We start from the raw sequence: 23,052 nt of genomic DNA on the forward strand, positions 1-23,052 counted from the left end.
TCTCAGGAGGTCTGTTTAACCTCCCTCTTTGTCACAGTATTTGATTTTGGTCAGTGTCATGCTGTCAGACCCCCACTTGCACTTGGGAGGTCAGTTCATATGGGTTGAGACACTCACCCCACGTCTCTGTGGAATTCACTCATCTCCTCACTTTGGAATTAAAGAAGGGCTGTTTTATCCAATGGAATTAAAGAAAAGAAAGCATGGTGTCCTACAATGTAGTGGCAACAAAATGAATCTGTTCTTTCACTTTTCTCCATTAATTCCAATGGTGATAAAAGGCCACCTGCTGAACTGACGACACACCTTATGTCAAATGCAATCCCGTCAACAAACCAATCAATGTCAAATATAGGGAGACACAGCCCAGGTAGGTGATGACTACAGGACGTAAGTCTGTCATGTAAAGTTCTGTAGTGCGCTTGTATAATTGCAATGCGAAACCAAAACTAAATGGATCAAATGTATACAATGTAAAAAAAAACATCAACCTTGGTTCGGACTTTCAGGTGTGAAAAGGCCCTTTGAGTGTTCAGTTTCACATGTAGTTTCCTGTTATGAACCTGTATGCAAGAGTTCTTAGAATCTTCTCAAGAGAAGGTTCTTCTCAGTCCTTCTGTAATGTCCATATTGATAATTAATTTGCAAACAAATGTAATTTGCACTCAGTTTCAGGAAAATAGGAATCAAGACCTTCCACTTGGTACTGGCAACTTTAGGTCAGTTGGAGCAACAAATACTGTTGCTCCAACTTTATCAGTCCAGGAAATCTTTCATCATTTAGACCTACTGCCAGTGCTAAAATGCATTTGTACTTAAAGCGCAGGAGTGTCACTCATACAGTTCAATACAGTTTTAATTATGTTGGAAGCATGTGTAATAAGAGTCCTGCTTGTCCTGAGCTGAGCTACAGTGGTGCTCTCTGCTTTCTGATATGCAGCTCCCAGTCTGTGTTAACTGAACAGCTTCTAAACTAGTATCTTCAAAATGCTAGTTTAGCATTAGCATGAAGCTCATATAGCTAACTAAACCAGCAGACAGTCACCAGACAGCAACTGTGTGGAATTTTCACTTTATGCTGCAGTGCTCATCACCAAAACTAGCATTTGTTTTACAATTTGTGTAGCCCTTACGGATGGTCAGCAAGCACCCCTGTAACTCTGAGATTCCACCTAGTGACTCAACCAGGAACTATAGAAAATCTACATAACATTTTCTGACAGTTACGCTGCATGTCCCTCATCTATATATTTTTAATCAATTAAATTATTAACAACAATTAATCAATACAGTATTAACATCCATATATATGTATATATATAAATATATATATTTTATGATTTATGATATAATACATAGAACTCACATCCTCGTCTTTCTCCAGCTCCAGCCCCATGTCTCTTAGTTTCCCCTCAAACTCCTCCCTCCTGAATGACTTATGATCCTCCTGGCCATCGAAGGTCCCTCCTGGGCAGCCCAGCTCCACACTGGACTCCGGTGATGACAGTGGAGATAATGATGTGTCTCTTGCCATTTCTGCTTGGTGGTATTGGACATGTTTGTCACGGCTCCGGGGTCCACAGCGTAGGCTGCGGGCTACAGCAATTTCAGTGAGCAGGTGCATTGACTGTCGACTGGATCGACCCCCAGCTGGCTTCTTTACAGGGTAGGTCAGGACGTAGTCAACACGCCTCTGACCATCCTGGAAGTAGAGGCCATGCTGGCAGCGGGTGTTTTCCTCTGGAGTTAGAGCCTTCAACAGCTGACAGCATATACATGAGAACAGACAGGAAAGGGTAAGGATTTAGGACATAGGAACAGCATATAGAGGTAGAAGTGTGTGTTTGTTTATATGAGCAGTTTAGTTTTTGTCATGTTTCATAGTTGCAGAATTTAGAGCCATCTTTTTTCTAGCAAAGTAAATCTTTCCACCTGACGGGTTTAGCATATGATAAAGCACCACAGCTGGGCAAGAGTTGTTGAAATTCAACATGATTGGAGTTGACTATAGCTAGTGATGGAAGGATGAAGCCATGTGACAATGTCTGTGCTGAAAAAAAGATTTAAAGGGGAAAGAACTCATGCGCATCTGGTGGTTTACAGAAATTAATTCAAATAAAAAATTGGAATGACATTTAACTTTTATAATTAGAGCTCAAACTCCAAAGAGGTAGAACCTTTCTGTGTTTGTCCTGGTTTAATATTAGAGCCTGAGCACCGAACAGTGTGAAGACAATCTTGTATTTGAAGGAATTATTAGGGCCTTTGCACCATTCGGCCCTATTGAAACTGAAGGAATTCTTCTTCTTCTTCTTCTTCTTCTTCCAAAGAAACATATTTTTGAAGGCCTAAATCTGCTTGAAAACTTATGAAACTTTGCACATTCATCAGAAGTGGTCAGAAATTTAATATTTTATTGGTCTGGGGCATGGGTGTGGCAAAATGGCTTGAAGGCGCCCCCTACAAAATTTCAAATTAAAAGTATCCACTCTTAAAGTTGATGTAGATGAACAAAATTTGGTAGGCACGTATATTGTGTCCAGACGCACAAAAAAGCCTCTTAGAGCCATGCCTTTAGTCCAACAGGAAGTCAGCCATTTTGAATTTACTGTGCAATTGTGGCGCAGTTTTTGCCATTTCCAGACGTGGTATTTTAACAACTCCTCCTAGAGCTTTAACCTGACAGACTTTAAATTGGGTCAGTGTCATCTAAAGACTTTTGTGACGAAAAGTTATCAAAATCTTGAGTATTCACTGAATGCCATTGCCGTGACGACGTGGCGAATTTCGGTGTTTCACCATTGCAAAACAAACTTTCCCAAATTTAACATGTTTGATAAGAGTCCCAGTCTGAAGACATACACAGGGCAATATTGAATCATTGTAATAGCGCCACCTACTGGCAACAGGAAGTTATATGACACATACTTTTATTAACTACTCCTAGCAGGTTAACCAGATGCACACTCAAATTTGGTCAGTTAAATTATAAGATGTTGATAATGCTAAATAGTGAAGCTTTTGAGTTTTCAAGCTGTTGCCATGGCAACGCTTTATTCACCATGAAACAGGAAGCTGTTTTTTAAATAGCTAGGGATGCTTTAAAAGTCACGAAATTTGGCACATGTGTCAGAAGGGGTGTAATTAGTTGTCTGATATGGGTCTTGGGCTTGGGTGGGGCAAAATGGCTTGAGGGCGCCCCCTAGAAAATTTCAAAGTCAAAGCCCCCACCTTTAAATTTGATGTAAATGAATTTGGTCGGTATATATATCATGTCCAGATGCACAAAAAAGCCTCTTAGAGACATACCCTAAGTCCATCAGGAAGTCAGCCATTTTAGATTTACGTTGCAATTTTAGCACTGTTTATCAATTTACAGGCGTATTTTAATGAATTCCAACAGACAGTCAAAAGACCTTTACGATGAAAAGTTATCAAAGTTTTCACTGAACAAAGTTGCTGTGGTGGTGTGGTGAACATTGATGTTTCACCATGAAACGGGAAGTTATTGTAATTAACTTGAATGTACATTGTCCAACCTGCGCCAGATTTCTCATGTTTGATAAGAGTCCTGGCCTGAACAAATCCACATGTCAGTATTAAGTTATAGTCATAGCGCCACCTAGTGACAACAGGAAGTCAGCAATATATGACAAACATCATCTGAGTGACATGAAATTTTCAAGGTTTAGTCTACAGTTGATACACAGAAACATGATGTATAATTACTGCATGTTCTCTAGTGCCACATAGTGGACACAGGAAGTGATTTTTAACTCCTTCGTGCAATGTGCAATGAAAGCCTGGCCCTGAACACAACTGCATGTCTGCAATAAAAGCCCTTCGTCTGCGGTGCCGTCTGACCTGCGTGAAGATGCAAAGGCCTGATTATCGCTGCTTGCAGCTTTAATTATCATTATTATTATTATTATTACTATTATTATTATTATTATTATTATTCTCCGCAAAGAATTGCATATTGTATCATATGCAGCTGTCTGCATATGATGATCTTTAATTGCTCAAAAATGTGTTTCCTTGACTCTATTGAATTTGACTATATTAATATGGTTGAAATCCTCATTGAAACTCATGCCAATGGATTTTCTGATTGCCAGATAGTCTATATGAAAAAAAGGAATGAATATTTGAATCTTTGCATTGAACAGCCAAATCCAATTCAACTGACAACATTCTTAGTCGGGTACAGCCCTAGTAACTAGGGATGTGCAGAGAGCCCAGTATTTATATCTGTATTTGTTTAGGCAGCAAAATTTTTTGTATTTGTTTTTTTATTCAAATAAAAGTGGAAAGAGGCATAACAATCCTGTTTTTGTTTTTATCACACTTCTAATTTTAGGATATTAAAGTGTTAAAATAAATGTTCTTCAATAAACTATTATAATAATTATGTACACTCAAACTATATATGATTGAATATATGATTATTATATCATTGAAATATCATTGAAAAGAAAATCATTGAGAAGAATATAATTGAAAAGAAAATCATCTTAAAACTAACATCCACTTCCTGATACACACTCAAACCAATAAACTAAACTCTACACTAATAAATGTCTATGTGAACACAGTATTTATGAATAAACTACCTTATGAAGGAAGTCCCCACACTGGGTCTCAAACTGGAGTCTCCCAGATCATAGACGACTGTGCTGACTATTGAGCTAAAACTCTACTCATTGCTGACAATTGCAGACAGACCTCTACCTATTAATACACCCATAAAACAGAGACAGCACATCATGTAACGAGTAGGAAAGAACTTCAAAGGTGATTCTTGCTTTGCACTTTTCATTTATTGACTATTTTTTTTACAACCTAACTTTGTGGAAAGGAGACGGGGAACAACAGGTTATGGAGAGTCCCTTGGGAGCAGTTTGGGTGTGTCAGTAGCACAGCTTTATTTCTGGGGAACACCCCCAACTCCAGGAGTGATGTCCAAATTAGGATATGTGTGTCATGTAGCAGGTGGATGTGACTCCCCTTGTTGAAACATACTGACAGATGTAACAGCGGAGCAGAGGAGAGAGACTGAGATAGCGATGTGACCAACCTGCGTGCTGATATTTGGCGTTTTTTTTTTCTTCCTGAATACAAATAATGTTTAAAATATTTGTATGAAACAAATATTCATAAAAAACCCACTATTTGTGCTTTGCCGAATAATGTATTTGTATTCAGACACACCCCTACTGTATATGAGATCATTACATCATCAATACTGAAGTATCAGTTCGTAAGCAGCATGTTACTGCTGTAGCTGCTGGAGGTGGAGCTAGTTTGAACTACTTTATATACAGTTAGCTAGTTTAGTCCAGTGGTTCCCAACCTAGGCGTCAGGTCCCCCCATAGAGTCACCAGATAAATCTGATTAATGGGAGAGGAAAGAAGAAAAAACAAAGTTCTGATATTCAAATCTGTTTTCAGTTTTTGGACTTTTTCTCTAATCTTTGATTTTTGGTGAAATATTGGATCATTTGAAAATTTATTGAAATGAAACCATGTGAGAAGTTCACAGGGGAAAATCACTGTTGGGTCGAGCTGTTAACAACTCACAGACATCTGAAATGTGATCCCTACTACACAATGCTTTTTGTAAGACATCAAAAGCCAAAAAGGTTGGAAACCACTGGATTTATCTTTCACAATGTGTTGTATTTTAAAAGCTTGTTATATTATTGTGTCAAATCTTCATCTGAAAAATTACTAAAGCTGTCAAATAAATGTAGTGGAGTAGAAACTACAATATTTCCCTCTGAAATGTATTGGAGTGGAAGTATAAAGTAGCATCAAAGGGAAATACTACATATACACAATACAATACAAGTATCTCAAAATTGTACTTAAGTACAGTACTCAAGTAAATGTACTTAGTTACTTTCCACCACTGCTGTTATGAAAAGAGGACAGCTATAAGGATACACTAATGGCTGTTAAAGCTCAAACACTGGTGCAAGCTAACCCATGGCTGCCATGAGATACAATTAGCAAAATAGCAGAACAAAAAATAATATGCTTGCACTCCTGTTTTCACAAAAGAGAAAATAGCATTAGCTTGTACCGGGAAACATGTCGCACTAAGCTTGTGATGGAAAAACAAGTTGAAATCACCAGCATATTGCCGGTGCCACATGTCCAGACAAACTGCTAAGTCAGAAGCAAACTAAATTTAATGTTAGAAGCCGTTACCTTTGGACAGCCGCTAAGTCAGAGGAAATGCACGTATACAGTAGTTTTATTTAACCAAGCTGACAACAATACTTTCAAACACAGACAATGCAATGCAATTTTTCTGGAAGTTTTAAGTGAGGGTCGACTCGTGGTATACTTCCAAGTTCGAGACTGCCTTGTATTCTGAAAATGTCCCATATTGTTTATGTTTTTGTTTATTATATACAGATTAGCAGTGTATAATACACACACACACACACACAATACCCACCACACTCACATGAGGAAAACCAGCCATTTGACATGTTTTTTTTTCCTCCCAAAAACAAATAACTTTTAAAATATTTGTATGAAATGAATATTTGTAAAACCCCACTATTTTTGCTTTGCCGAATACCATACTGGGATTCAGCTCCACCCCTACTAGTAACTAACTGATGAAAAAAACCTACTCCATCTGTCTTTGGCTGCAAATTTGAGGTGACGTGTGTTCATGTCATGGCACTCTGAACTGTCAAGACATTTCCTGAATAAAAGCTGTCATTAGGGGTGTGAATCTTTGGCAATCTCATGATTCGATTCGACTAGATTCCAATTCTTGGTGTCCAATTAGATTCAGAATTAATTCTTGACTGAATGAATATGGGGTACCATTTTCAGTCTCTTGCTCCAGTATACTGTGTACCAAACCCTTCACTAGTGTCCTTTTTCCACTGAAATAGAATATGAAACATAACTGGCAATTAAGATAAATGTTCCGCAGCCTTTTTATTTTAAAAAGTTAACTGCATTAATTAATGAATTACTTAATTTTAAAGCATCTTATAATCTCCTGCCTATATGAGAATAACAAAATGAAGGGGAGGAGGAGTGCTCCACTGTGTTGTTATTAATGTCATGTCTCGAGCAGTTTGCTGTTTGCTGTTTGGGTACTGAGCAAGTACCCTGATATTGGGTTCATCATGACATCATCACATCTTCTCAGAACAGCTGTCTTTGGGGGCTGCTGAGAGTGGAATATAACATTTGCTCAGGTACTGTATTCAGTACAATTTTGAAGTACTGTTCTTAGTATTTCCATTTTATTTTACTTCATACTTCTACTCCACTACACTTCAGAGAGCGTGTTTTACTTTTTCTTATCATCATAACATCAGAAAGATAAGGCCATCAGTGGTCATCTCTTGCCTTGACTGTAACGCCCTTTGGCAGCACTGTCAGCAGGCACAGTAAAACCTCTACTAATGGTAGCATGTCTAGTCTTCAACAAGCCAAAAAGAGCTCAGGTCACTTCACTTTCATTTCACTTTCATCTTCTAGGAATTTATATGTTACTCTATGTACCTGCAAGCCTTGTGTCATGCCTGTCAGGTGGAACCAAATTTAAAGGCACTTACTCTCAAAAGTTTCTCCTTGATCTAGTGTATGTTTGATTGTATCTCATTTGTATGTCACTTTGGACATGTGTCTTCTAAATGAATAAATACTAATTGTACATCAGTTACCAATGAACTTACCTCTTAAAATGCTGCATTCGTGTTAATGCATCACTTATTTTAATCCAGTAATATACCAAATATAGTAATAATTCAACATAATAACTTTGCATCATGAATACTTAGCCATACATTTAGCTGATACTTCCATACATTTGAATACATTTTGAGTGTAGGACTTTTGCTTGTAACAGTATTTTTACACTGTACTATGTGTCTTGAGTACAGTGTCTGAGTACTTCTTACATCAATGGCTGTGAGACTGAACTATTCAGTAAAGTTTGTAAAACCAGTTCAAAGGACCTCAAGCTTTCTTAGCTGAAGTGCTAATTTTCCTTAGTTTCAGCTCCATGAGCAACCCCTTTCTCCTTTTTGTTGTTTTATTCACTGCCTAAATGATGATTGATGTGGGTTAAGTAAAATTCTGAATGCAGGACTTTCTCACAAAAGGATATTTATATTATGAATTGGTGCAGTTTTAAACTAAGGAAGTTGGGAACATCACCATCCAACTTAGTGTGCAGTAAATCACATTCATCACTGACTTGTTTGAGTTGAAGTTTACACAGATAAAGCTGTGATGTCCATCCTCAGCTCCAGATGCAACTCAACAGCAGGCTGTCAGTTGCTGGCTGGCTTGCTGTGTGTGAAAGCAGCTGTGTAGTTCACATTTGGCACAGTGCCCTATCTAGGTTTTGTGTTATGACTTCTGGATTCTCTACATATTTCACGGATTTGGACAGCATAGAGACCTTGTGAATGAAAACTATGATTTCAGAAGCTGGGGAGGCAGTTAGGTGTCATAGTAGGGGTGGCAGCTGCCATGCTTACTGTGGCACTTCTGAGTAAATTCTGTGAGACATAAATAGTGTGTGAATTATAAGATACGTTGTGACCTGAGCCTACTTACAGTATTCCTCCTCATGAAGTCTACTTATAAACTCTCGCCACAGATCTGAGGGAAGGTTTATATCAGTTGTAGAGAATGTTAATTCCATAACGTCTAAAATCTTTTCTGGTTAATGTGCTTTCTGCATCCAGTGTCAGTGTCAGTTTGTTCTTGTCATACTAGTTTCAGACTTTGGATGCACGCAAAATACTTGTTAGTAGATTAGTTAATTTGTGGTTTTGCTTGCACATGAGATAAGAAAGATAAGAAATATAGAAAAATCGCCAGCCAAATCCCTTAAGATCAAATCTTTCACAAATGAGGCCTTATGTCCCCTCCTTCCTTGCAGTGCTAATTCAGCTCTTCATTTATCAGCTCTCAGCTGCTCAGACCACCAGAGAGGAGTCATAAATAAGCTATGGTTAAGTGCAGTATGAGCTCTCCTGTAAATACGCAGACTGAACTTTGTTTTGATGTTCCTCATAGGTTGAGGGAACAGTGATGGCGTAAGGTGACAGGCTATCAACATTGTCCAGGGAATCAGTTATATGACTTGTTATGTGGGATGTAAAAAGTGGGAATTCTAAGTGGACCAAAAATGCTATAATCTATTACTTTCTCCCTTTGTAAGGACAAGGGAAAACAAACTACAAATGTGAAGACAGTTGGTAACGGAAAAGCTTTAGTCATGTTAAACTAGAACTACTGGCAATAAAATCAGGTGTCTTCTAAAGGAGTATTTACCTTTGTTCAAGTAATTGATGTTGAACTTCATTCTTTGAAATATTCAAAAACAAAACTCCATGTTTTTTCTTATGCCTAATCATCATCATCACCATCACATGGAAAGATCTATCTCATGCCTTGTGCATCACTTTACACATTATTTCCACAAGATTCAGCCTGACATACCGTATTAGCTATCTTAGCTTAAAATGGGCTCTAAATTAGGCTCTAAACTTAAAATAAACTACATATGGTGGACATTGTGATGTGGAGACTCACCCTAAACTTGCCATGGAAGATGATATCCTGTAGAAAATGTGGAGTCTGTTGCTCAGTCTTTGGAGAGACGTTGACTTCCTCTTCTGCTTCCTCCGTCATTGTCCAGGTCTGGCAGGTAGAAAGCAGAGATAAACTGATGACTGGTTAAGAGTTGGTACCAGACAGAATAGTCCAGTTTGTCCTTCTCCTCTATCTACGTCTGCGTGTATTATTTGAAATAGACAAGGCCCCTCTCCTGCCTCTCCTACTATTCCCTGTGACTTGCAACTTTTCTGTGGCTTTGCTTGTATCAGTGTAAAGCTCTCTGTGTAGCGCTGTTTCTGTCTCAGTGTGGAGTGGCTGAACTGAGCCTGCAGCCTTGTTACTTGAGAAGCTGTCTGTGAGCCAACATCTAAACTTAGATAACGATTAAACTCTGATGAACACAACGTGCCCTCCTTCACTTTCTCTCTGTCTCTACTCAACTGCAATCACTGCAAGATCAACTACCCTGATACATGCATAGTATCTCTCTCTCTCTCTCTCCCTCCCCTCTCTCTCTCTCTCTGCCAGTGGCTACTAATCACTGCAATAGTGATAGCTCAAATGTGATGCATTACGTGTCAAAGAAATGTCAACATGACATACTAACTGAAAACATTCCCAAGCAACACTCTCATAAGTTAATAGAAGCTTGTGTGTGTGTGTGTGTGTGTGTGTGTGTGTGTGTGTGTGTGTGTGTGTGTGTGTGTGTGTGAGCGCACTGTGGTGGACACCCTGTAGAACACATCACACACTGTAAGATGATGTCAGTGATGTACAACCTGAAACTATGTGTTACCACATCTTTTAAAAATGAGGAGCACTGTTGAGATGTTTCTAGAGTAGATAAAATCCTAGCTGAATGTAAACAATCTATAACAAAGTTCACTGTAACTGTAATCCATTCTGTAAAATGCACAAAACTACTGATTCTTCTTCCATTTACAACCAAATTGCAACAACATTTAATCCTTTTTGCCATGACATGTCAAATCATCAGAGATTAGTCATTTGTTTCCCACCACAGCTCATACAACTTGCTTTATTTCAAGTTATCAGTTAAAATTGAAAGTTATCAGTGCAAAGTATTGTACACTGATAAAGCAATACCATGCCTGGGACCATAACTAAAATATGCTTATCTCCTGTAAAATGAAAAAGGTAGTAAAATTAGTTACTCAAAACACATTTTGTTATTTCCTGAACAGTCGATTAAAAAGCAAAAATCTGAAGCAAAATTTTAAGTTTTGTTAGAACCGCTGCATGAATATTCCTCAACCAAAAATTAGCATAAAACAATGATGAAAACATTTACGACAGAGGGAATTATGAACATATTATCTATATAATATATTCATTAGATCACATAGCAAGAAATAAGACATCTGGGCCCGATTTTATCTGTGCAAGTTCAACGACAAGTACAAGGTGGTATGTCTTAGGCGCACGTACTGTGTCTCCATGCACACCTGCTATTTTAGTTCATGTTTGTGCAGCAGGGCAATGTGCAAATGGGCTGGGTGAAGGTGACTATAGATCAACAGGTGTGGTGATTATTAAATACTCTCTCAGCCAGTCACATCACTGCTCTTATAGCTCTGAAACAGCTGTGCCTATCACAGTTAAACATGATAATGACAGCTCAACAAATGGAAAGCTTTTCTGCAGGAAATGTCTGACATCACCACAAATCTGCAGTCAAAGACAGATGGAGTAGTTGTTTTCATCAATTAACTAGTGTTATAACAATAGGAAAAAAATAAAGAAATTGATTTGGTAAAACCATATATATGATTATATCGGACCAACACTATTTCAGCAATAATTCTAATGTATACACAACAGCCTTTGCACTTCAATGTGTTATAAGCATATAACATGAGACACCACTTTTGCTAGAAAGAAAGTTGGAAAAGAGGCTATGATGAGCCCTGCTAACCCAACATCTCCTTCATAAAAAATCGGAATATCAAGTTATAATGACCAGTCTGATGTGTGTAGAAGTGTGTGTGTGGTTATACTGTAGCAGCCTGGTGACATCAGATGATTTGATGAAGGTAAACACAATGAATTGCCAAGCACAATGGCATTGCACTGTGGTGCTTCACTTCTCAGAGGCTGCAACATATCAGTCCTGCTGCCCTCAGATGCTGCAGGGATTTAATGAACTGGAGGAGAAGTTTTTCATACAGTATAAACGGCTGTGGATAGCAGACACTGTTGGAATCTCCCACATTCATTTATCAATGCAGACTGATTTACTGACTTTCCTGCTTTAACCACATTAAATGTTATTTTCTGTGCTGATTTTGGTTGTGTTTCATTGAAATAAATTTATTTATTTATATTTTAAGCATTAATCTGTTGTTGCCGCACATCTTGAAGCACATATTTAGTTTGATAAAATCAAACCTGTTGATAAAATCACCAAATCAGCATGGATTGACGTTGCACCAAACATAGACATGGTTCTGAGACATCTGTTTTTAGTGCAACATCTAGGACCAAATTTCAATCAAAATACAACAACTGTCTTTGCACTGCTTCATTTGAATGAATCTCCCAACTGTCTACACCTCTCCTCCCACCTGTGAACTGTGTGCTCTGCGCTGGTCATGCAAAACGAATTTCAAGGTCAGGAAAATACCATTATTACCATGACATTTGTGGGACAATCTTTTTTATCGTGGGAATGATCACACTCCTATGGTATATAAAACTCTGGATATAGACTAAATACAATTTGAGTGATAGACTTCTCTACTGTTAGTGTTCCCCTCAGGAAACCTGTGACATTCTTTCTCAAGTATTTTAGAAAGTAACCAAAAGATGAAGCCCGAACATAATTCTGGGCAGATTTTCTCTGTGAAGCCGTTCCAGGAAACTGTCCTTCCATGATTGTTTACTTTGTGAGAACTAAGATCCTGAAACTTTCTGTACAGCCTCTCATTCCTGACACTTCAATCCCATAAGCTTATATAACACAGCAGCAACATCCGCACTCAAGTGTATTTTTAGACTTTAAGAGTTTTAAAAAAATATACAGAGAATCAAGCAAAGGAAAGCAGGGACCTTGTAGAGCACAGGCTGCCAAGCTCTCAAGGGATAGCATGTGTCTGACTCAATGCTGGGAGCAAGATGTAGGGGTCAAAGATCAGTTCTCACAGGAAACAGAAGGAAATGGTGTTTGTGTTCACATAACCTAACTCAGCTTTGCTAATAACAATGGCAAAAGCACTTTATGTACACCAATCAAATTACGTGTTGACTAATCTGGGTTTTGTAGTCAGGCTTGACACTTCTTCAGTGGTCTAGAGAACAGTTCACCTAGATTCATCTAAGATAACAAAGTCTTCATAAAATATAAAATTCTTCACAAAGCTTCCAGTCAACTCTTATTGGCTGAAACAAAATAACTCCATAGTCCATAGTCTGTTTCATTCAATCATTTCACTGCAATCTGTGTAACAAATGCTAGGGTTGCCTGCATATAGAAAGGCCACACTGCCACTCAACTAGGACCCTCCCACTTGATCGAGGTCCCAAAAGACTCTTGGTCCAGAGAGGGCATTCTCTACTCCTGGGAACATATATGGAGTATTGAGCACTGGCTGTGACCACAGTGCCACTGGGCGCACCCTTTGCTGTGGCTATAGCCATTTCTGTCGCCGTGGCTGTGGCCATAGTCCAAGTTATTTTTTGTCATAGTCATAGTTGCTATGGCTGTGGCTATGGCTGGAGCTATTGCTGTGGCAATTGCTATGGCTATGGTAGGAACTATTGCCATGGTTGGAACTACTGCTGTGGCTATGGCTGGGAGCTATGGCTATCAGGTTTCAAACCACACATTAACAAAGTTGTCCAGTCCTGCTTCCTCCAAATCAGAACCATTTCCAGAATTAAACCAATGCTCCACCATTCCGACCTCGAAAAATCATCCACGCTTTCATTTTCTCTAGACTAGATTACTGCAACTCCCTCCTTTCCGGTATAACACAAAAATCCCTGTTCCACCTCCAACTAGTTCAGAACACAGCAGCTAGGCTTCTTACTGGTTTTAACAGACAACATCACATCACCCCGATTCTGGCTTCTCTCCATTGGCTCCCTGTTCGTTTTAGAATTGATTTTAAGATTTTATTGATCACTTTTAAAGCACGTCTGGCTCCAAGCTACATAACAGATATGCTGACCCCGTACGAGCCAGCCTGCAGCCTTAGATCCTCAGGTGGGGCCCTTCTGGCTGTTCCAAAGTCGGTTTAAATCTAAAGGTGACCATGCTTTTTCCAATAGGGCCCCTCGACTTTGGAACGACCTGCCTGAGGAGATAAGGCTCGCAGAATCAGTAACTTCTTTTAAATCACTTCTTAAAACCCATTTTTACAGACTTGCTTTTATGTAATGTTGTCTTTTGATCATCTTTCTTTTAAACTTTTTGAAACTTTTCATCTTTCTTTTAAACTTTTTATCATCTCTTTATCGTCTTTCTTTGCCTTTGGCCACTATCTTTTTAAGGTCAGATCTGTTATTGTTTTCTGTTTCATGTCTTTGCTTTGCATTGTACTGCTTTTGCTTTGTCTGTCAAAGCACTTTGTAAACTCTGTTTTTAAAAGGTGCTATATAAATAAAGTTATTATTATTATTATTATTATTATTATTATTATTATTATTATAGCTATTGCTATGGCTATGGCTGGAGCTATTGCCATGGCTATGGCTTTAGCTACTGCTGTGGCAATTACAATGACTATGGTATGAGCTATTGCTGTGGCTATATTTGGAGCTATTGCTGTGGCAATTGCTATGACTATGACATGAGCTATTGCTGTGGCTATATTTGGAGATATTGCTATGGCTATGGCTGGAGCTATTGCCATGGCTGTAGCTATTGTTATGGCTATGGAAGGAGCTATTGTGTTGTAACATAACACTTTTATTAATATAAAACATAATCTCGTCTGGGCACCACCTCCTAGAAGTAACCAGAATGTCCAGAGGAAACATTAAAACTTAAATTTCAATTTGGTCAATAAATCAGTCTCAAAACCGTAAGTTCTTGTCCCAACAGTGACTTTTGTTTATTGTGCTCAAAGAAAACCACAACCACAGCTTCTTAAGATATATCAAGACATTTATTAATAGCTAAATGTCTTGAGGATACATGATAAAGCATAAGATAATGAATAAAAGAATATTGAGACCTATAAATGATAATAAAATAAAATAAGGAAATAAGATAATGGTTGAGAAATAGTGGCTCGAAGTGTAACTTGAGGCTAACATATTGCAACAGGGAATGCTAAGGGAAAAGCTAATTCAACCTCTCCAAAGAAATTATCTTTTAATTTCAACATCAACCCTTGATCACAAAGCTATTATATGCCTTACTGTTGATTTGAGTTTCGTTGCTGCAGAGATGTTGTCTCAGCAGGTCCAGTGTTGTTGTGGATTAAACTGGAGCTACAGTTACAGTTAAGTGTGACAGGCCGGGTTTCGACCGGGTTGAGTCTCTGCAGTGCAGTGGTATTGAACCACTGGTGGAGAGGAGTCAAGCTATTTCAGGCTGCTCTGAAAAGAGTCTTTCGGTCAAGCTCCCGTTCGGGTTGGCTGCAGTCAGCAAGTCGGCCGAGTTGCAGTTCAGGCGTCACTATCTGCTTCCAGATGGCGTTTAAGTGGAAAATTCAGGCGTTGGCTGATTTCTTGTAATCTTAGTTTTGATGCCGAATAAAGTTTAATCTGACTACACTAAAACCTTCAGCGGTGTTTACTTCAAAAATAAAATACGGTACATGGGATAACAAGACATTGGGCCCTATTTTAACGATCTAAAACGCATGGTCTGAAGCCCATGGCGCAATTGCATTTAGGGTGTGTCCCAATCCACTTTTGCTATTTTAACGGCAGAAAAATGGTCGATGCACCAGGCGCATGGTCCACAGTCTCCTAATTAATCATGGGTGTGTTTTCGGTGTAACATGCAATAAACCAAATACAGTGTCATCTCCCATTTCCTTTTAAAAGCCTGCTTGCGCTTGCACCTTGGCGGATTGCTATTATGACAGCGCATTTGCCAAGTAGTTAGAAGGAGCACTTCTCTGCAGAGGCAACAAATCTGCTCGTGCTTGTCCATAATGAGCACACTGCTGCTCCTGGACCCTCCCATGGTCAGCCCCAGACCACCAGTTTAAGGTCCTGTTCATTAATTTGTTGCAAATTTATCTTCGTTTGGTTTTTGAAAAGGTTTATTTTTTTAATTACAGCTTTGGTTTCTTTAAAATCTTTTTGTTCATGGAGTGACAAGTCAAATCAGCAGGGTTTTAATTGCTGAAAGTATGAAAACCTGATCAATGTACTCTCAAAAATGTTAAAGAATATTTGTTAAATATTGTTCAAAAATTAAATCATTAATTTTAATCATGTAAAGAATCATCAACACAGTTCTCAGGACTTGATCAGCTCTCCAAGGTGCTGATCCTGCTGCTGGCAGCAGCTAGAAGCTGTCTAGATTTATTTTCCTTGATCCGTTGTTGTCCGCCTGTTTAAATACCTCCATGTATTGCCACGATTTGGTCAAATAATTAAACAATTTAATTTGTCATTACTGTGATTAGTTAATTCTAATAAATATTATGACTAAGCATTATGGCATGTATTTTTAAAAATATACTAATATACACAATAATAATCTCTCACATTGTAATCCTTTTATTTGTTACCTTTTGCATGTTTGTGCGCTGCTGCGCATCCTGTGTGTGTAACAAGCAGAGTGTATGTTGTGCACCCGCCTGTGTAGGTGCATATTACTGTCCTGATAATGTGCCCTTAAAATAACAGTGAAACACTGCGCCATTGACTTTAGACCAAGTTTTTGTTGGTCAATAGCGCAATCGCTCTCTGCTGCCTCAAGATAGCAATGCGCCAACAATGCACCTAACCACCTCACTTTTAGACCAACACTCCCATGGGCGCACTGATGGGCGCAAGTGCCATTGCTATTTTAACAACGTGAGTGCTGGATGGGAAAATGACAACTGCGTCGGTCTTAAAATAGCAAAGAGACTTGCGCTGTGCTTAGCGCCGCTCTGCGCCGGGCATAAGATAGGGCCCTTAATGTTACAAATAGAACAAAACAATTTAAACTTGTTTCAATAAAATTAAAATATGCATATTTCATGTCACCTTTTACCATATATTGTAAAACCATTCAGGAACACATTTAAGCAGTATACATGCATTGGATGGTCCATGGATAATTCATGGTTAAAACACCATGGGCCTCACCCCTGATCCCTGAACTGACATCTTTGCCCATTGAATGTCTGTTAGCAGGTCATTACCCAAAACTTAAACACTGTGACAAAATGGAAATTGAACAGACCTCCTAAGAGATCATTTCTGATCAATAACTGAATTATGACCAAAACTTAAAGCATAGATGACCTTTGGGGTCATTTGAAAAAACATGGACAGAGAAACCCCTTCTCTTATCTAAATAGACCCAGAGTCATAAACTCTAACTCACACTTCTGGAGTCCCCCTGTAAATCTAAATTTCCAAACCTAAATTTGATGTAAATGAAATGTCTAATCATTATGTAAGTTACGTTATGTTATTTGTCATGTAAATACATGAAGAATGGTATAACTTTGATAATTGTGTGATTATCTGTTTAGAAGTATTGTATTTATTTATCCGGACAGTGTACACTTTTTAACATAAATGATGCACTGCACCAAAGTTAGCTAATAGCTAATTTACATCTGCAGTCTCCCACAATCAAAACATACAACAGCACAACAACAAACAGTACAAAGCAAAAAACACACAGAACACATTATACAAAATACGAAGCTACACACAATAGCACATCACATACACCCACAATGTCAACTAGCAATTGATAATGTAAGCTTGTCAAATTAAAAGCAAGATTATTTGCGTTCATGAGAAGACCATGAGATGAAATTTATATTCAGTGGTTACAGAGCTTACAGAGCAGATTTTTTAATTTGGTTTTGAACATACTGATAGAACTGCAACTCTTCATATCATCAAGTAGGGCATTCCACTGAGTTGTGGCTTTCACAGAGAAGGTGACTGCCCAAATGCAGTGCGAAAAAATGGTATGGTACAATCTTGTATAGAGGATATTCTGGAGGTTCTAACAGAACTTACTGAGCGAGTGTACACAAAGTCACATAGTGGAGGAGAGGCGAAACCATGTAAAATGTTATAAACTAGGCACAAATTTGAGAATAATCTAGTAAATCCAGCTCAGTAAATTGTATTTCTCCAGTACCCTACAGTGATGGAAATGCATTGGCTTTTTGTCCAGAGTTTTTAGAGTTTGTTTGTATAAGGACTCAAAAGGTTTTATGGCTGTTTCTCCAGCCTGCCCCCAACATGTAACGCAATAAGACATATGGGAAACAATCATAGCATGCATAAATATCTTGGCTGCATCCAAACAGAGACAGTTTCTTATATTGTTTTTAACATATCTCTAAAAGTCCAAATTTGGATCCAGTCTCACACCAAGATAATTAAAATCAGTAACTATGTCGATATTTTTCATCTTTGATGACAATATTAACGTTAGGAGGTTGTACCATGGTTTTAGAGAAAAACATACCTTTTGTCTTGTTTACATTTAGACTCAGACATGAGACATGAGCAGCAGCTAACTCAGCTGTTTTTGCATGTGTGTACACAACAGTGTCATCTACATACATTTGCAGTGCTACATCATGACACCGTTGAGGGAGATCATTAATATACAGGCTAAATAATAGGGGACCTAAAACTGACCCTTGTGGAACACCCATTCTGCACTGCATGTTACTGTACAATGCATCACAAACTTTAACACATTGTATTTGATTAGATAAATATGAAGACATCCATCACAATGCTCTAGACGAGAAGTTAAATTTAGAGAGTTTCAATATCAAAACATCATGATTGACTGTGGTGAATACTTTACGCAGATCTAAAAATACAGCACCAACTTCTCCTCCTTTGATTTAATTTGCTCTATTAAGTGCAAGGTAGCAGTTTTGGTGGAATGATTTGCTCTAGAGCCAAACTGCATACAATGTAGACCAAAATTGTTTGTATTAAGAAATGTTGTCAGTTGTTTAATGACAACTCTCTCTGCAACCCTTGAGAGTACTCTCTGGCAGTATACTTATTGGTCTATAGTTACTGGCTTCAAGATGGTCTCAAGATTTAAAAATAAGCATGACAATGGCACATTTCCAGTTATCAGGAAAGGAGCTGTGTGTAAAAGACAAGTTAATTAAATGAGCAATGGGGGGAGTTAAAATATCTTTGTGTGATTTAACAAACATGGTGTCAAATGGAAAGTATCTCTACTTTTGGAGCTTTGTTTACTTGAAACTCATTAGTCTCTACCAGTTCAAAAGCCTGGTCTGCAGTATCTATAAGAACAATATCCAGTTTCCTTTTCGTAGTTTTTTCCCCAACTCATATACAGACTCAAGAAAAAAAAAATTAAAGACAGAAGCAACAGTAAGATGATCTTCAATTAACTTTCCCTGTACTAAGGGGCGGCTGTGGCTCAGGAGGTAGAGCAGGTCGTCTACTAATCGGAAGATTGGCTGTTCGATTCCAGGCTCCTCCAGTCTGCATGTCAATGTGTCCTTGGGCAAGATACCTAACCCCAGCTCCTGATGGGGAGCTGGGGTTCACACATTCACACACTGAATGTGTGTGAATGATAAGATTTCCTCTGATGGGCAGGTTGGGAACTTTCATGGTAGCCCCTGTACCCATTCAGCATATGAATATGGGTGAATTTGACTCGTAGTGTAGTGCTTTGAGTGGTCAGAAGACTAGAAAGGTGCTATACAAGTACAGTCCATTTACCATTTACTCTGAATTTAAAATCTCCTGTAAATTTAGGGTCCCTCCTCGTGAGATTATCGATCTTTTTCCAGATCAATTTATTCTTGCCTTTTGCTTCACTCAATATATTGAGATAAAAACAAGATATAGCTTTTCTTAGCTCTTGGATAACTTTGTTCCTTAAACCTTTATAAATCAGCATGTCAGTGTCTCTTCTAGTTTTAATTGCTTTCCTTATTGCAGCATCTCTATATTTCATCAGTTTCCACAAATTTTCATTAAATCATGGTAAATTTTTATTCTTAGATTTTATCTGTATCCTCACATTAAATCTTTCCCTCACAGTGTTGATTCTGTGAGTAAAAGTATCATAGCCATAGTCCAGATCATCAGAGGACAGTACATCATCCCAGTTCAAGCTGTTAATTTCACTGATAAATTCTTCTTGCTTAGCTCTGGGTATGCACTGAGGGATCATTGTCTTGATCTGATAAACCAGTGATTAAATTATAACTTTTAGTTATTCTTTCTGGTTTGTTAGTAAACATCTGATCAATTTGTGTACTGAAGCTACTTACTAGTTGTTGGAATTTCTCTGTGATCATTTTTAGTTTTTTTCTCTTAGATTTATCTTCCCAGTTCACATTAAAATCACCCATAAGTAATAATTCTTTGTTGAGATTGCACTTTTTCAAGACTTCTGTGAGTTGATCATTGAAGGTGTCATCTGCAGAAAGGGCCTACAGACACCTATGATGTTAAAAGACATTTGTTGGGATAACATTATTTTTATCCCAACATATTCTAACGTGTTACCCGCATTGTAAACCACGCGCTCAGATTTGATGTTGTCTCTCACATAAAAAAGCACACCTCCTCCTCTTCCATCAGGAATGTCTCCTCTGAAACATTGGTATCTGGGCACCGTGAACACACTTGCAGGAGTTGTTTGTTTCAACCATGTTTCAGTCAGAAAGAGAAAGTCCAGATTTGAGTCAGACACAAGATGAGTTAGATGATTGCTCTTTGCAATAATGCTTCTGATGTTAAAATGTCCACCAAATACCCCCCTTTGTTTCAGCTTTGGGTCCCATAAGACTTTTGCATGATTGACAGTTTGGAAGGTTTTGAATAACCTCTGCCTCATTATTACAGGGTTTCGACACACAGTGGTATCAGCAGCAGGTTTTGTGAGAGAGACATTGGACCTGTCAAGGTCTCCACAGCCCAGTAGCGAAAAGTTATTACTTGAGACATCATGCCTGGTGTTAAAGTTTAGTCTGTTAAGGGAGAGGTCCGGCTTAGAAAGTTGATGCTCACCCATCACCAGCACCAGAGGAGTCCCAGACACACTTGGGCACAAATTAGCATCGAAGTTCATGCTGGCCATGAGCCAGCATTTATCCCAAGCTCAATCACTGTGTCCCAGCTGTTTTCCATCAATGTTGATTGCTCTGGCCAGACAGACACATACAGGCAATACAGCAGTGAGTACCAACAGTAGTCCAAAAAGTACTCCATGAAACACAGCCCAAGTCTTTTTGTTGATGAAACACTGCTTTGAACTTGACGCAGTTTTTGACAGACATGTTCTGTGGTATGATAAATGGCCTCGGAGGACAGTCCTATATAGCAATCCCATCCAGGATCCCAGTGGCCCGAGGGTAGAAGCTCCTCTTAAGCCTCTCAGCACTGACCCGGTGCACCCAGAACCTCCTCTTGACCTCAGCAGGGAGAAAAGGCCCAATCCGGGCGATTAGGAACCCCAGAGGATCCATGTGGCCAGGACTGTTTCCTTCGATATTGAGATGGATGTACAGATGGTCATGCTTGATGTTTAATCTGATGTTTACATTTGAAAACCTGGACTGGCCTGGTAGCAGAGTCAGCAGGGGGATGAACTGACCATCCCCCCATCCTGATGAGTGACCCCCACTCATATACCATGACTTCTTGAGTCCAGGGTGCATAGAGAGAGAGAGATTATTGAGAGTTATTTTGTAAAATGTTCCACTTTTTTGGGTCCAAATTTGAGATGTAATCAAGAATTCACTCCCAGTGTAGCCACTCCTCTGGAATCCCATCAGGGATTAGGAGATATTAATTCTAGATTTTATTACAATTTTTACTACATGTGACACTACTGCCCTTTAGTGACAAAGGGTTAATGAATATTTGGTAACTATGTAATTGTATTTTGAAATCACCTAAGTCTTTTTGTCTTTTTATCTATCAACCTGAAAACCAATCATATAGACAATCATATATGAAAGATTGAATTTTCTAAAGTGATACGAATGTAAAGATATAATGTTTGAAGAATTTCAGGTTGAAGTTTTCTTGTATTATTAAAACAACAGTCATATTGAATGCTTTATATTATAAAGTAAGGGTTGTGTTGAATTTATATTTGAATCTGTTTATGAAACTTTAATCTAGTCACATAGTTGTTGCTTTATTTCATTTCACTATAGTATTAAAACTTTTATTTCAATGTAGATGGTTTGAGATGTGTAGATGGTTTGAGAAAGTTGAATCAATTAAGGTTGGATGTCATGAAGTGTTAATATAAAGGTTGATGTGTTCTGAGAGTAAATTGATCCAGTCAGTGATATGGCAGGAATGTTTGGATTTCCAGTTTTGAAAAATTATTTTCTTGGCGATAGTTAGAGAAATCAATAATGAGTTTTTGTGTTTAGTTGGGATTGTGATGTGTGTCAAGTCTCCCTGCAAGCAGAGCGATGGGGATGCTGAGATTCTGCAGCCCAAGATACACAAGAGTTTTTCTGTAACTGTTGTCCAAAATGAAAGAACTGGCTGGCAAGACCAGATGATGTGAAAATAATCATCTGTGTGACCCAAGGTGCATTGTGAACAGATGTCTGTATTAGTCAATCCCATTTTAAACATCTTCCCTTGAGTGATCTGTATTCTGTGGATGGTTTTATATTGTATTATTTGTAAATTTGTATTGGTCGTCATGGAAAATATGTTTTTATTGATTTGTATCCAGAAATCGGGGTTAGGAGATAGAGCCATGTCCTTTTCTCATTTTGTGGTTGGGAGTGTTATGGAGGTTTCTGACAGTGAAAAAAGTTTATAAATTTTAGAAATTATTTTTTTGGGGTTTGTAATTTTTTTTTCTTCACTTAATTGGGAAGGCTGTAATATGTTGTTGGATATGTTGATTTTAGATTTAATAATGGATTTTAGTTGTTGGTATTGGAGAAATTGGTCTCTCCCAACCCCATACCTCTGGATAAGTGTATTAAATGATACGAACTGGTTGTTTTCAAATAAGTGGTGGAGGTGAGTGATTCCTTTTTGTTGCCATGATGGAAAGTGAACAGGAGTGTTGTACAGCTGGAAGTCCGGATTGTGCCAAATCGGGGTGAACCTACATGGTGCCAGTGATGATTTGGTGATTTTGTGGGCTTTCCACCAGGCTCTTAGAGTTGAGGAGATTGTGATGTTCTTGTAGTAGTTCTGTTTCTTGATTGATTGTGGTAGGAATGGGAGGTCTATGAGTGAAGTAGTGATTGATTTTGTTCTATCTGTAACCATGGTATACTGTAATTA

General features: G+C 38.3%; 1 protein-coding gene across 1 annotated transcript in view; it reads right to left on the minus strand.

Annotated features, from left to right (window-relative positions):
* The window catches only part of LOC121897579 (anoctamin-1-like), a 165,777-nt gene extending 144,946 nt beyond the window's left edge, over positions 1 to 20,831 (minus strand). Inside the window, exons 1-3 of the mRNA XM_042412150.1 lie at positions 20,794 to 20,831; positions 9,586 to 9,693; positions 1,367 to 1,762 (exon numbers count right to left, since the gene is read on the minus strand). Of these exons, the coding sequence (XP_042268084.1) occupies positions 1,367 to 1,762; positions 9,586 to 9,684 (495 nt within the window). The 5' untranslated portion in view covers positions 9,685 to 9,693; positions 20,794 to 20,831. The remainder of the gene's footprint in view (positions 1 to 1,366; positions 1,763 to 9,585; positions 9,694 to 20,793) is intronic.
* Between the last annotated feature and the right edge of the window lie 2,221 nt (positions 20,832 to 23,052).

Source organism: Thunnus maccoyii, chromosome 5, assembly GCF_910596095.1.
Source record: "Thunnus maccoyii chromosome 5, fThuMac1.1, whole genome shotgun sequence".
NCBI lineage: Eukaryota > Metazoa > Chordata > Actinopteri > Scombriformes > Scombridae > Thunnus > Thunnus maccoyii.